Here is a 14,677-nt window from a genome sequence, read left to right as displayed (position 1 = left end):
TTAAAAATTGAGAAAGAAGGCTGCGTGCAGTGGCTTATGCCTATAGTCCCAACACTTTGTGAGGCCAAGACAAGAGGATTGCTTGAGGCTGAGAGTTCAAGACCAGCCTGGGCAACATAGGGAGACCCTATCTGTACTAAAAATTAAAAGGTTACTGAGGTGTTGTGGCATGTGTCTGTAGTCCTAGCTACTTGGGAGACTGAGGTGGGAGGATCACTTCAGCCTGGCAGTTTAAATAAATCAAATCAATAATTAATAATCTTCCAAAACAGAAAGCACCAGGTTCAGATGGGTTCATCGGTGAATTCTACCAGGTATTTAAGGAAGAAATACTAATTCTTTACAATCTCTTTTAGAAGATAGAAGCAGAGGGCATACTTTCCAATTCATTTTATGAGGCCAGCATTATTCTTGTGCTAAAACCAAAGAACAATACAAGAAAATTAGGACAAATATTTCTCATGAACACACATGTAGAAACCTTAAACAAAATATTAGCAAATTGGATCCAACAGCATATAGAAAGAATTATACATCATGACTAAGTGGTATTTATCTCAGGTGTGCGAGGCAGGTTCAACATATGAAAATCAATTAATGTAATCCATCACATTGACAGACTATGAAAGAAAAATCACATGATCATACCAATAGGTACAGAAAAAGCATTTCACAAAATCCAACATCAATTTATGATAAAAACTCTCAGTAAACTAGGAATAGAGGGGAAACTTTTTCAACTTCTTAACAAATGCCTACAAAAAACCCTGCAGCTAACATCATCTGTAATGGTGAGAAACTTGAAGCTTTCCCACTAAGACTAGGAACAAGGAAAGAATGTTCTTCTCACCACTCCTTTTCAATATTGTACTATAAGCACTGACTAATGCCATAAGACAAGAAAAGGAAATAAAAGTTATACAGATGAGAAGAAAGAAAGAAAATTGTTTTAGTTCTCAGATGACATGAATATCTATGTATACAATCCAAACGAATTGACCAAAAACCTCCTGGAACTAATAAAAAACTATAGCACAGTTGTAGGATACAAAGTTAATATACAAAAGTCAATCACTTTTCTATAACAGCAATGAACAAGTGGAATCTGAAGTTTAAAACACAACAGCATTTACCTTAGCACCCCAAAAATGCAATACTTAGGTACAATAACAAAATATGTACCAGATTTATATGAGAAAATCAACAAAACTGATGAACAAAATCAAAGAAGAACTACATAAATGGAGAGATATTCTATGTTCGTAGATAGGAAGACTCCTTATTGTGAAGATGTCAGTTATTTCCAATTTGCTCTATAAATTCAGTGCAATCCCAAGCAAAATATCAGAAGTCATTTGTGGATATCAACAAACTGATTTTAAGGTTAAATGGGCAGGCAAAAGACCAGAATAGCCAGCAAAATATTGAAGGAGAACAAAATTGGAGGACTGATACTACTCAACTTCAAGACTTACTATGAAGCTACAGTAGTCAACATAGTGTGGTATTGGTGGAAAAATAAAAGACAAATAGATCAGTGAATCAGAATAGAGAGCCCAGAAATAAACCAACATAAATATGGTCCACTGATCTTTGGCAAAGGAGCAAAGGCAATACAATGGAGCAAAGATGATCTTTTCAACAAATAGTGCTGTAACAACTGGACTTCCACATGCAAAAAAAAATGAATCTAAACACAGACCTTATGCCCTTCACAAAATTTTACTCAAAATGGACCATAGATCTAAATGTGAAATGCAAAACCATAAGACTCCCAAAACATAAGAGAAAACCTAGATAACTTTGGATACGATGACTTTTTAGATACGACACCAAAGACATGATTCATGAAAGAAAGAATTGGTAAGCTGTTCTTCATTAAAATGAAAAACATTGCTCTATGAAAGACAATTTCAAGAGAATGAGAAGCCAAGCCACAGACTGGGAGAAAATATTTGCAAAAGACACATCTGATAAAAGACTATTACACAAAATATACAAAAAACTCTTAAAACTCAACAAGAAAAACACAAACAACCCAATTAAAAAATGAGTCAAAGACCTCATCACACACCTCTCCAAAGAAGATATACAGATGGCAAATAGGGATATAAAAAGATACTCCTGGGCCGGGTGCAGTGGCTCACGTCTGTAATCCCAGCCCTTTGGGAGGCCGAGGCAGGCGGATCACCTGAGGTCAGGAGTTCAAGACCAGCCTGGCCAACATGGGGAAACCCCATTTCTACTATTTTCTATTTTGTAAAAATACAAAAATTAGCTGGGCATGTCCTATGTCAACAGGCAACAGGGAAATGGAAACTAAGACAACAGTGAAATACCACTTCACGCCTATCACACTGGCCAAAATCTAGAACACTGACAGCACCAAATGCCGGTGAGGATGTGGAGCAACTCTCATTCATTGCAGGTGGGAATGCAAAATGGTACAGCCACTTTGGAAGACAGTTTGGCAGTTTCTTACAAAACTGTACATACTCTTACCATTCAACACAATTGTCATGCTTCTTGCTATTTACCCAAAGGCATTAAAAACTTATGTTGACATAAAAACCTTCACATGGATGGTTATAGCATCTTTATTAATAATTGTCAAAACTTGGAAGCAACCAAGATGTCCTTCAGTAAGTGAATGGACAAATAAACTGTGGTACATACAGACAATAGAATATTATTCAGCACTGAAAAGAACTATCAAGCCATGAAAAGACATGGAGGAAACTTAAATGTATATTACTAAGTCAAAGAATCCAATCTGAACAGGCTACATGCTATGTAAATTTTACCTATATGACATTCTGGAAAAGGCAAAACTGTGGAGACTGTAAAAAGATTAGTGGTTGGCAGGGGATATGAAAAGGTGGAACACAGAGGAGTTTGGGGGAAGTGAAAATACTCTGTATGATACTGTAACGATGTTATTATACATTTGTCCAAACCCACAGAATGTACAACTGAATGCTAATGTAAAGTATGGATTTTTTAATGATAATGATGTATCAGAGTGGTTTCATTAATTCTAAAAAATGTACCACTCTGGGGAGGGATATTGATAATGGGGAGGCTATGCGTGTGTAGGGGCAGGATGTATGTGCAAACTTTCTGTAACTTCTGCTCAGTTTTGTTGTGAACCTGAAACTCAAAAATATTTAAAGCCAAGTGAAGCTAATGTACTAAGCCATGAATCAAGTTTGTGGAATAACCCCAAATAGAGGAACCATTCCAAGTGTTTTAAAAACATAGTAATTTGGGTGCATATTTCAAGGGACTGCATTCCAAGGATAAAAAGAACTACAAAGAAAAAAATTGTAATGTTTTAAGTAATTATATAGTTAGCAGTAATGCTGGTATTTGGTTACTGTTGAGTATGTATTGCAGGAAAATGCAAATGAATATTTATATTGTTATTATTGAATATTGGGATGTTTGGCATGAAAGAAAGGAGATTCAGCTGTAAATTGATTAGCTTAAGTAAACACTGTAGCCCTGGATTTATTTAAAGGTATTAATTTGAACCATATGAAATTGCTGTTTCTGTAGTCAAAAACCATTGAATCTTGGCAGCTTAACAGGGTTCAACATAATGCCAGCATGACCCATTAATGTATTTTGTCTCTTAGAAAATTGTGTATTTCCTGGTTGTGTCCATTGAAATGTTCTACAAACAAAAGCCAGTCCTGTAGCAATTTGCATGCTTCTTGGACCCAGATTTGAGTGACCAGTGTTACTTGGCGTGCCCAGACTTCCCAGTTTCAGCACCCAAATTTCACATCCCAGGAAACTCTTCAGTTTCAGGAAAACCGGGATGATTGGCCACCTTCACCCAGATTATGGTACCTACTTATCATTTCTCATGAAAATGAACCAGGGCCTTTGGGACAGTTGGCTGATTCTATACCTTGGGCATGGAATGCATTAAAATAAGCCTTGAATATCTTATTTTACCACATAACAAGAAAGCTATCAAAAAGACTTACCATGATGGTACCAAGAGGACTCAGGAGCCACTCTGAAGAGGTTCCTTCTGGCCAAAAATAAGACAATTGGAGCATCAATAAGAATAACAACTTCAGTAGATTGAAACACATCAATTGTGCTCAGTTCATGAGTTTGTAATGTATTAAAAACAAATTTAAAAACTCATTGGTCATCTCTAGAGAATGCTTGGGAGCTAACTCATTATTTTGAAAAATGATAAAGAAAGAGAAGAATCAAATGCTGCTTTTCCTATATAAATTGAACCTCAGAGTAACCACATTGTTGATGAGGGGCAGTTTATCTTTATGTGAAGATTGTAGTTAGTAAAGAACGAATGATAGACTAAACCACTTTGCAAACCCTTGATGAAATTATGGCTCTAGACAATGATCTTCAATGGCACTGACATCATGAAAAGAAAAGCAACCAGGCATCGTATGCCACCTGAAGGAAGTATACAAACACTACTTGGGGAGTATTATTGCCAAAGAAAATCTGAATTTTGCTACTAAAGAAGGGAAAATGATGTTCAGGGGCACATAGCAGTTTCTGGCCAGGGTCTTCTCAAATCTGACCAATAGGTGACTGCCTATTTGTTCCAACACACCTGTGTTACTCATAAAAGGAAAGTATGATCATATCCTTATTCTCATTTATTCATTCAGTTTCTTTCTCTCTTCCTCCTCTCCCTTCCTTTCCCTCCTTTCCCATATCCATGTCACATTTGTTCTTAGTGACCCCTCCCCAATCCTTTAGCAGTGCATTGTGTACTCTGATTTTGGATTTTCAATAGCTGGATAGAGTTTACCTCATGAACATACCACAGTTTTTTGTGAAAGCAAGGAGCTGCTGTGAAAACAACTTAGGTTGTTTTTGCCTTATGGTATATTAAGTAAGGCTGCAGTAAATACCTTTGTGCCTTTTTGCGGGGAGAAGAAGGGCACATCATTGATAGTTTCCCCAGGATGACATCTTAGAAATGGAATTGCAGAGTCACAAGATATTAATGGAGATACCAATAACATCTACTCAATAGGTTAATGACAGTATATAACAGCTGTTCTTAAATGCAACTACCCTATGAGATAAGTATATTTATTAGTCTCAAGTATAGTTACCCTATGAGAAAATGGAGGCACTGAGAGGTTAAGGCACTTGCCCAACATTGTAATGACTTAGTGAGACTATAGGCACATGACTTAGTGCAATGTCTAGATGCTTCATGATAAATATTTTTAAGGCTTATTATATACAACTGCCAGAATTGCCCTACCAAACACAATGCCAAGTTCTGCTTCCACTGGCAGTATGAGATGGTCAGAAACAAACCTTCTAGTGGAACATTTGCTTCTTTTATTAAATAACACAGGGTCTGGAATGTATCGAGCTTGTGCATATAAGTTTGTTTAGAAATAGTCGAATCTTGCTATTGATAGTAGTTCTACAGAGTCAAGTTAACAGTGAAATAGCAAGTACTGGAGTAATGTTCCTGGGGGAAATACAGGGGTAGGTTCCTGTGAGCCTCTAGTCATAACATTTTTGTTAATGATCGTTTATAACCTTGTTTTATGTGTATTTCTGTTTAAATAAACCTTAATATATAGTGTTGATTTATTGACATTGAACTCATAGCCAACAGCACTGTAACTCATGCCTAAGTGAAGCTTATCTAATACACCTATTTTCTCTGCAAGGCACATTGCAGCCTTCTTGCACTTAGGAACTCTTGTCAGCACTTCAACACTATACTTTGGGACCATTTAAAATAGTGAAATCACCAACAAAAAAGCATAAAAATGCAAAATCATGGCACTAAATAGACTGCAAATAGGACACTTGTTAACAGTGTAAGAACTGAAACAAGAAGGCAGAGCTTTACCTTTTTCCATCTCTGCTGGGAATCTGCTTATTGGGTGACTCAAAGTTTTCATCACTGTTCTACGTCTGAGAATGACTGCTATGGGTATTGATTTGTGGATTACAAATAAATTTCAGTAAATAAGCAAATCGCAAGGTGGAATCTGCAAATAATGAGGATCCATTCTGATCAGTTCAACTAGTTGAATTTCTTTTCTTTTTTTTTATAGGTCATTCAAGACACAGATATGCACTTATACCCGCACCATTAGCGGTAATTATAACATGTGTTATGCTGTATATGAATGGTATGTATGCTTTTTAAAACAAAATAGTTTTCAAACTTGCATTGGTTTTCCAAAGGTCAGAAAATAGTTTAAGGATGAAAATAAAGTTTGAAATTTTAGACATTTGAAAAGAAACAAAAACTTTTTTGCTTTACTTGTGTGGGACTGCTGAGCACGCTAGGTTCCTCCAAAATCCTGCATTATCTCAAGGTAGAATGAATCCTTGGGCCACAGAGAGCTTTATAGGCCTGGGAACACAGCCTGGACCTGTTGCATAGCCTCCTTTTACCTGTGATCTGCTTCAAAATATAGTTAAACTTCTGCTCTCCAAGTCGGAGTTTGCTAAAGACCTCTTTAGGCTGCCACCTTTGTAATTTTCATGTCATATACCATGAATGGGGCTCCCAGGTAGGAAAGGAGTTTTGGTTAAGTGACTTACGTAATACAAGTAATCGTGCTTGTATTACTTCCTGAGCCTTCTGAGTCCCCTAGCAATCTTGAGCAGTCATACAGCTTGGAGAACTGATGACTTGGAGAATTTGTTCCCAGCCTGTTCATTCCTGGTGTGAGTAATCCCTCTCAAATCCCAAAGGACAGGGAGCAGGCTGTAAATCTGAAGAGTAGATATTCTTGATGCCACAGCAGTTTCCATATCAGCCTTCACCAAAAGGAAATATGCCAGATAGGGAATGCCAAAGAGTAAACTTTCTACAAGTGATAGTATCTAGGATCCATTGTGTCCTGAATCAAGTTTATAAACTAGATTTCAGTTTCCTTAGACCTGTACTGTTTAGTATAGTAGCCAATTAGCCACATATGATTATTTAAATATATAATTTAAAATGAAATACCATTAAATTTAAGATTCATTCCTCAGTTACACTAACCACCTTTCAAGTGCTCAATACCTACATCTGGCTAGTGGCTACCATACTGGATAGCCCAGATAAGGAATAATCCTATCATTGCAGAAAGTTTTCTTGGTCAGTGCAGAACTAGACTATTTTGCGATATCAGTGCTAAATATAATTTCCTGGCGATAACATTTTCATATTATAAGTTGTAAATACCATGAAAATCCATCCCTAAGTAATAGATTATCAACCAGTTGACTCTCCACTAAACAGTATTATAACAATCAGCTGAAGAAAGTTTTCAGCTATTGCCCAACGCATAAAATATTTTGGGAGCTCAAAATTTTTTAAAAATCTATTTTAATCCCCAAATAGCAGTATAATAGTTAATCATCTCCTGAACAGGTTGGTTCTCAGAAACTAAAATCATTTTCCACTCAGTGTTGTTGTAGATCTCAATTAAAGAACTAACCCAGGATACCTGAACTAAAGAGAGGTGGCACTGAATTTCCATAGAACTTCAAAACAATTGGTTGATTTAACTTAAAAAAAAAAAAAAGGTCATTCAATATACAGAAAATTACTCCCATGGTCAGTACTGTTAGCCCCAGATAATCTGAAAAAATTTGTTCTTAAAAAAAAAAAAAACAATTTGGAGGCCAGGCATGGTGGCTCATGCCTGTAATCCCAGCACATTGAGAGGTCAAGGTGTGTTCATCACTTGAGCTCAGGAGTTTGAGACCAGCCTGGACAATATGGTGAAACACTATCTCTACAAAAAAATACAAAAATTAGCCATGCATGGTGGTGCATGCCTGTAGTCCCAGCTACTCAGGAGGCTGAGGCGGGAGGGAGGCAGAGGTTGCAGTGAGCTGAGATTGTGCCACTGCACTCCAGCCTGGGTGATGGAGTGAGACCCTGTCTCAACAAACAAACAAAAATACTCAGCAAGCACCTCAACCTTTAAGCAACCTTAAAGTCATTAATTGGGAAATAGTGAGATGTTTGGCATGGAACCTTCAGAAGAGGAAAGAGTTGAATGGAAACAGCTCCAGCTGCCTAGTTGTAGTTGACAGACAACTTTATAAGCTCTAGTCAACCCTATTGACTAGGCTTCTGAACCACTAGCATAGTTCTAGGGTCGGGCAGATGCCTACTGTGGGCAGGAAAGTGATGCATGCATGTGTGGGAGCACTGTCTTAATGTCTGAAATAGTAGCCATGAGCTACATGTGGCCATGGAGCACTTGAAATGTGGGAGTCCAAATTATCATGTGCTGTGAGTGTAAAATAATAAGTTTCTAAGACCATGTGTGAAAGAATGTAAAATATCTCATTAAAAAATGTTTATATTGAGTACATGTTGAAATAATTTTATATTTGTGACACATTGTGTTAAATAAAATATTAAAATTTACATTTTTTTTACTTTGTAATGTGGATACCAAAAATTTTAAATTGCTTACGTGGCTTGCATTATATTTCTATTGGACAGCACTGGTCCAAACCATTCTAGCCTTCCCTGCATCTTCAGCCTTATGCACAAGGTAAAATTAGCCATTTTGTCAACAGTTTTTGCATTTGGTTATCTATCATGTTCTGACCAATTTTTGAACAACTCTTTGGACCAGCTCTGTAGCCAATTTGATTTAAAGCATATAGGATAGCAGCAAATCCCAGGGTGATGGGGCTCTGGCTTAGTTTTCCATGTTTAGGCTTCTAATAGGCAGTCAGTAACTCCACATTTCAGCTTTTCTTTTCAGTTCTTTAAATGAGAAGACAATTTCTTCATTTTTAGGTATTCTGAAATGTGACAGAAAACCAGACAGAACCAAGTAAGTATGCTGCAGGCTGTGCACTCTGTGCCAGAACAACAGCAGCCCTGCTGTAGATGCCCATTACTTGGGAAGCCAGATTGTACTCATCTGTTGGTTGCCTTGTACAGTAATAAGTAGTAACATCAGCAGATATACTAACCATAGTGTATTAAGTACCAACTGTGTGCCATGCACTGCACTAGCCACTCTGTGCATATCGTTTCCTGGAACCCTCTCAATGAGCCTTGCAGGAGGAGTATCATACCTTGCTTAGAGACAGTGCATATGAGATTTGTAGAAGTCAAGTGAGATGTCAAGGTCACATTGCTAGTAAGTGGTGGGCTGGGATTTAAATCTAGGTCTTCGGACTCCAAGAGTTACACTGTTAACCACTACAATACACTCCCTCCACCTCCCATCCCAGGAAAAGTTGGATCAGGGATAGGCTTCACTTCAGGAGCCAGGGTCAGGGCTGGGCCTGTAGTCACGTATAAAAGATAGAACACAAACACAATTAGCAGCAGTGTTGGTTTAATAAACTGCCATAGGATGCTCCAAGAGGCCCCCTCCTGGCAGATCCCACTGGTGGTCAGGAGGCAGAGGCATGAGCTGGGTGTTGAGGGATGAGGGGAAGAGTTAAGGCCCAGGGTGTGAAGGGCAGGACAAGAAGTAGCAAGCCGTCCTCTTTGGAGCAGAGAGTGTTGAGGCATTAGAGAAAGATGGGGCTGGGCTGGCAGGTTGGGCCAGGCTGAGACTTTGAGAGAGGCTTTGGGTCATTCTTTAGGGAAAACTGCAGAGTTTTCTAGCAGAACTATGCTTTAGTAAGATCACTCTGCTGGCAAAGCATGGGACGATTTAATAGGAGATGAGATGAGGACACTGGTTAGTGGAATAATGAAATAATCCAGCCAAGCAGAGAAGAGGGCCTGAGTCAGGGTAATGGTGGCAGAACTGAATATACAGAGCTAGGTTTGAGAGAAACAGCAGAGATCCTGTTAGCAAAACTTTCATCTGGCAGTGTAGGCTCTGATGCCAAACTCCCTCGTTCAAATGCCAGCTCCATTTCTCACAGGCCTTGGACAAGTCACTTAAACTCTCTGTGCTTTGGTAGTCTTCTGTGGAAAATGGGCATAATGATAATATAGAAATGACAATGATAGCATAGATAATCACATAGAAATAACTGTGTCAAAATATATTAATATAAGTAAAATGCTTACAATAGTGGCTGGCTCATAATAGTGTTAAATAAATGTTAGCCATTATGATTATTGTTACTATTATTTTTCAAGAAAAATAAAAGCGACAGGACCAAGTGTTACAGAGGAGTCACACAGGAATCTTGGTTGGGAAGGAAAATTATGAATTTTTGCCTTCACAGGTTGATTTTGGGGTACTGGTGTATTACCTGGGTAGTTATGTCCATGCACAGAATTGGAGATGTGGGCTTCAGGCTAGAGTTATAGATTGGGGCACCTCTTCATCTGGACAGTGATTGATGCCATGAGCACCTGAGGTCACTAAGAAAGAAAAGCCGGATGCCCTAGGGTGAAGGGAAGAGGCAGAGGAGGCAGGACTGGGGGAGCAGAGTCCAGGATCAGAGCCGGGGTAGCCCTGGGTTAGAGACTCGAGGGAGGAGGCTACATGTTAAAGCTGCAAAGACAAGGAGGTAGGCGAGGGGTTAAGACCTTTGGTTTTGTTGAGTCAGTTGCTGTGGTCAGTGCAGGGATGAAGCGAGGGTGGCTAAGCAGCAGCAAGGGCCTAGGTGAGGTGGGATCAATGGATGGGCCACAAGGTGTCCTTTCTCCTCAGCTGCCAGGTGGAACAGTGCAGGAGAAACAAGCTGTGGCAGGAGGCCTGGGGGCAAGAGAGTCCGAGGAACAGCTCAGCCGGCCACAGGCCCAAGCTGGGAGGACCCAAGGCCATGAGGCGTTGATGGGCTGGGAGGCTGGGCAGAGAGAAGCCAAGTAGCTGGAGATGAGGTGAGGTGGGAGAGGTAGGGACCTCCAGGCTTGTGGTCAGAGGAGGGCATTTCAGATCTGAGCAATATGCATGAGCCCCAGGTCAGTGCGAGAGCCAAGTTAGGTCTCTGCTGAGATCTAGGTGGTTACAGTGGAGGGGAACTCTGAGTGGGTGGGGGAGGCATAGCCACCACTACCAATGATGGGGGTAGGGGGGCATCATCCAGGGCCGGGGGAAAGTGGATGGGCATTCCGGAACTCATCCCTTCATCTGTTCCTTTCATCACAACAAACATTATGGAGATTATGCGATACCAGGCACTGTGCTAGCTGATAGGGTGGGGTCAGAGTACCCAGCGAGGCTAGACATTGTGTGGGATTCAGAGAAAGCATATAATAGGGCTCCTCCCACAAGAAGCTTGTGGCCACACCAGGGAGAGAGAATGGATGCACGTGAGCATAAGAAACTCTTAGAAGGGCTTAGGCAGGAAGCACAGGTGATAGGCAGAATGTGTGATACGATGGTAAGGGCTGAGCAACCAATGCAGGGGAATTGGAGAGGCCAGAATAATCAGAAAAGCTTTGGAGGGGGTAGGATGTGACCTACATTTTCAGAACAAGAGTGGAGTAGAAAAGGCATTTCAGGTGGGATAAACAGCAGAGGCAAATACATGAGAGGGAATTAAATCTGTTGTGATTTGTTTGATAGTAAGATTGATCTGCCTGGCATCGAGTTAAAGTAGACGCAAAAGACACTGAATATTTGCAAGGAGGTCCTTGGAATGGAGTGATGTGGAAATAGGCAGCCATTACAGGTTCTTGAGCAGAAACATTTTGAAAAGCACTGCTTTGGAATGATGAGTCTAGAAAGGTAACACCTCTCTAAGGTGACATTCTAGGGAGAGACCTGAGTATTTGGGGCTGAGATTGAGAGAGGAGCTTACTTTTCTTGGTATATTTTTATTTACTATTCAAATTCTGCATCATGTGTGTTTACTGCCTATTTAATAATTATTTTTAAATTTAAAGAACCCATTGTGGCAGCAGGGGGAATTCCCTAAGCTCAGTTACTAAAGGGTTATGAAGCTGGCTATGGTAGCACACACCTGTAGTCTCAGCTACTTGGGAGGCTGAGGTGGGAGGATCGCTTGAGCTTTGGAGTTAGCGGAAGGATTTCTTGAGCCCAGGAGTTGAGAGACCTGCCTGGGCATCAAAAAAATTAAGTTAAATTAAAATGTTAAAAGGTTCTGTATATGGTGGAGATGGAGGAGATCGGGGGAGGAGATGAGAAAGGGGCAAGCATAACCAGGAGCAAATGCGATATTTCCTCAGCTGTGTGAGAGCAGGACCAGGAAGAACTAAGCCCAATTAGGAACAACAGAGGACAGATGAGTAGATAGCAGACATCTGACGGGAAATGGCCACGCCACACTTCTCACCCAGGCAGTTCAACGTAGGCAATTTCCGAGTGCCCTGGTATTTTTTGTGTAAGTTTCTAGAAAACAGATAACAAAGTTAGCCAAATTAAAAAGGAAGCATGGAGTCCTATTTCTCCGAGAAGAAAGATTTACACGTAGCATCTCAGGCAGGAGCCCAGCTGGAGAAGCAGGCTTGATTCCTTGTAGTGGGTGAGGAGACTGCTGGGAGAGGGCAGGGGAGCAGAGACCAGCAAAAAGCTGCCCCAACAAGAATCCTGTGCATGCCAACCTGGTTTACAAACATTTCCCACTTTATCCCCCTGAGAAAGTCACAGCACTCATTTCATGTTCTGTGAGGCTCCCAAGGAGGGAAACTTCTAGTTTACTGTCCTTTACCTCACCCCTGTGACCACAGCACTAATTTCTCATGAATTCTTGTTACCGATGAGATATAAATGTTTGGGGAGCTCTGGCCTGGTCTGATTTTGAGCTCAGTGGAAATACGCAGATCATGGGGGAGGAGGCCAGGAAACGGACTCGGTTTCAGGGCTTGCTCAAGGATGCGGTTTTGTTTTTTGGCTGATTCACTCCAAGACAGCCAGAGATTGTTCTGTCATTGCCACAGAGGTGACTAAACAGGAAGATAAGTTTGAGGTAGGAAGAAAACCATCCCCAGGAGTTTCATATAGCGAAGAAGGAAGTAGCTGTTACAAATGGGTGACAATTTACATATGGGTCTAACAGTCTCAGCTCTGTTGTTCAGTCTTTCAGTTATACTCAGAGAGTCGGCGGGAGGAGTCTTGGGACTGCTATTGAGTGCAGCATCCTGAAGGCTGTTCTTCAGGTGTTACTCAGACTACCGTCCCAAGAGCGCTCAAGGCAGTTCTTCCTTCATCCCTGCTCCCTAGCTCCCTTGGCTTTGATGAGTTTATTACAAAAGGGCTATTCACAGGCCGGGCGCCATGGCTCACGCTTGTAATCCCAGCACTTTGGGAGGCCGAGGCGGGCGGATCACCAGGTCAGGAGATCGAGACCACGGTGAAACCCCGTCTCTACTAAAAATACAAAAAAATTAGCCAGGCGTGGTGGCAGGCGCCTGTAGTCCCAGCTACTCGGAGAGGCTGAGGCAGGAGAATGGCATGAACCCGGGAGGCGGAGCTTGCAGTGAGCCGAGATTGCGCCACTGCACTCCAGCCTGGGCGACAGAGCGAGACTCTGTCTCAAAAAAAAAAAAAAGGGCTATTCACGTTAGAATAGGAGGGTAATTAAGACACCTGGTCTGCAGCCCAGATTTACTGCATTTTACAAGTTAATAATATGATTTTCTTTTTGTAGTTCCAATTGATTGGTAACAGAAGATGAAGACAACAGCATAATAACTAAATTATTTTAAAAACTAAAAAGCCATCTGATTTCTCATTTAAGTACTACAATTTTTGAACAACTGTTGGAAATGTAACTTGAAGCAGCTGCTTTTTTAAGAAGAAATATCCACTAACAAAGAACAAGCATTAGTTTCGACTGTCATCAACTTATTATATGACTAGGTGCTTGCTTTTTTGTCAGTAAATTGTTTTTACTGATGATACAGAAACTTTTGTAAATAAATGTAAATATGTACACAAGTGACTAGGTGGTTTGGCTATTGTTTTCCTAAGATAGAAAAATAAGGGTCACATACCCTTTTAAAATCTATACTCTTTCTCCCTTGCTTTAGGGGAAAAATAATTCATTGTAGGGTCATTCATGGAGTGAGGGAGAAAAGTACTGTCCCTCACTGGGTTCCACTGCTGTAGGTAGGAGGCAAGTGAACACACGGGTCTTTATTTCTATCTGCTTTTGAAAAGACCAGATCACCACCATCCAGTGCAGTTGTATAACACAGATGGGGCAGGGAGACTTCTCTCGCTGCCATTAATTAGCCTACTTAGTTTGTTGCATTGGTTAGCTGTCACACTGGGAGGTCAACAGCAGACAATAGCTGGAAAACCGTAGTCATAACAAATACGGAGTGGCAGCCACTCCTGAGGAGGTGGACGGTGCCAGTTGCCTCCAGCAGCCATGTAAACCCAAGTCAATACATAGACGCTTTAGCTTGTGCCTGCACTGTCCCTGGAATTCCTGTCACGTGAGAGTATCCAGCCTGAAGGAAGAAATCAATATTTCTTGACTCCAAGATGGGCCTGTCAAGGTGGGCGGATCACGAGGTCAGGAGATCGAGACCATCCTGGCTAACATGATGAAACCCTGTCTCTACTAAAAATACAAAAAATTAGCCAAGTGTGATGGCGGGCGCCTGTAGTCCCAGGTACTCTGGAGGCTGAGGCAGGAGAATGGCGTGAACCCAGGAGGTGGAGCTTGCAGTGAGCCGAGATCAGGCCACTGCACTCCAGCCTGGGGGACAGAGCGATACTCCATCTCAAAAAAAAACCCTCGGGCTACATGTGTTCTCTCTAGAACAGCCTGCATCTGAGCTCCCACAGGCCTC

General features: G+C 40.9%; 1 protein-coding gene across 2 annotated transcripts in view; it reads left to right on the top strand.

Moving 5' to 3' along the window:
* CD58 (CD58 molecule) overlaps positions 1 to 13,818 on the top strand; it is a 59,387-nt gene extending 45,569 nt beyond the window's left edge. The window contains exons 4-6 of one of the 2 annotated variants that reach the window (XM_063624681.1): positions 6,084 to 6,161; positions 8,792 to 8,828; positions 13,525 to 13,818. In XM_063624681.1, coding sequence (XP_063480751.1) covers positions 6,084 to 6,161; positions 8,792 to 8,828; positions 13,525 to 13,534 — 125 coding nt within the window. In that variant the 3' untranslated portion in view covers positions 13,535 to 13,818. The remainder of the gene's footprint in view (positions 1 to 6,083; positions 6,162 to 8,791; positions 8,829 to 13,524) is intronic. The other variant, XM_063624682.1, reaches the window with a different exon arrangement.
* Positions 13,819 to 14,677: the final 859 nt, after the last annotated feature.

The sequence above is a fragment of the Symphalangus syndactylus genome, chromosome 12 (assembly GCF_028878055.3).
Source record: "Symphalangus syndactylus isolate Jambi chromosome 12, NHGRI_mSymSyn1-v2.1_pri, whole genome shotgun sequence".
NCBI lineage: Eukaryota > Metazoa > Chordata > Mammalia > Primates > Hylobatidae > Symphalangus > Symphalangus syndactylus.
The sequence above is the reverse complement of the archived record's forward strand: the minus strand, read 5'-3'. Positions and strand labels throughout refer to the sequence as shown.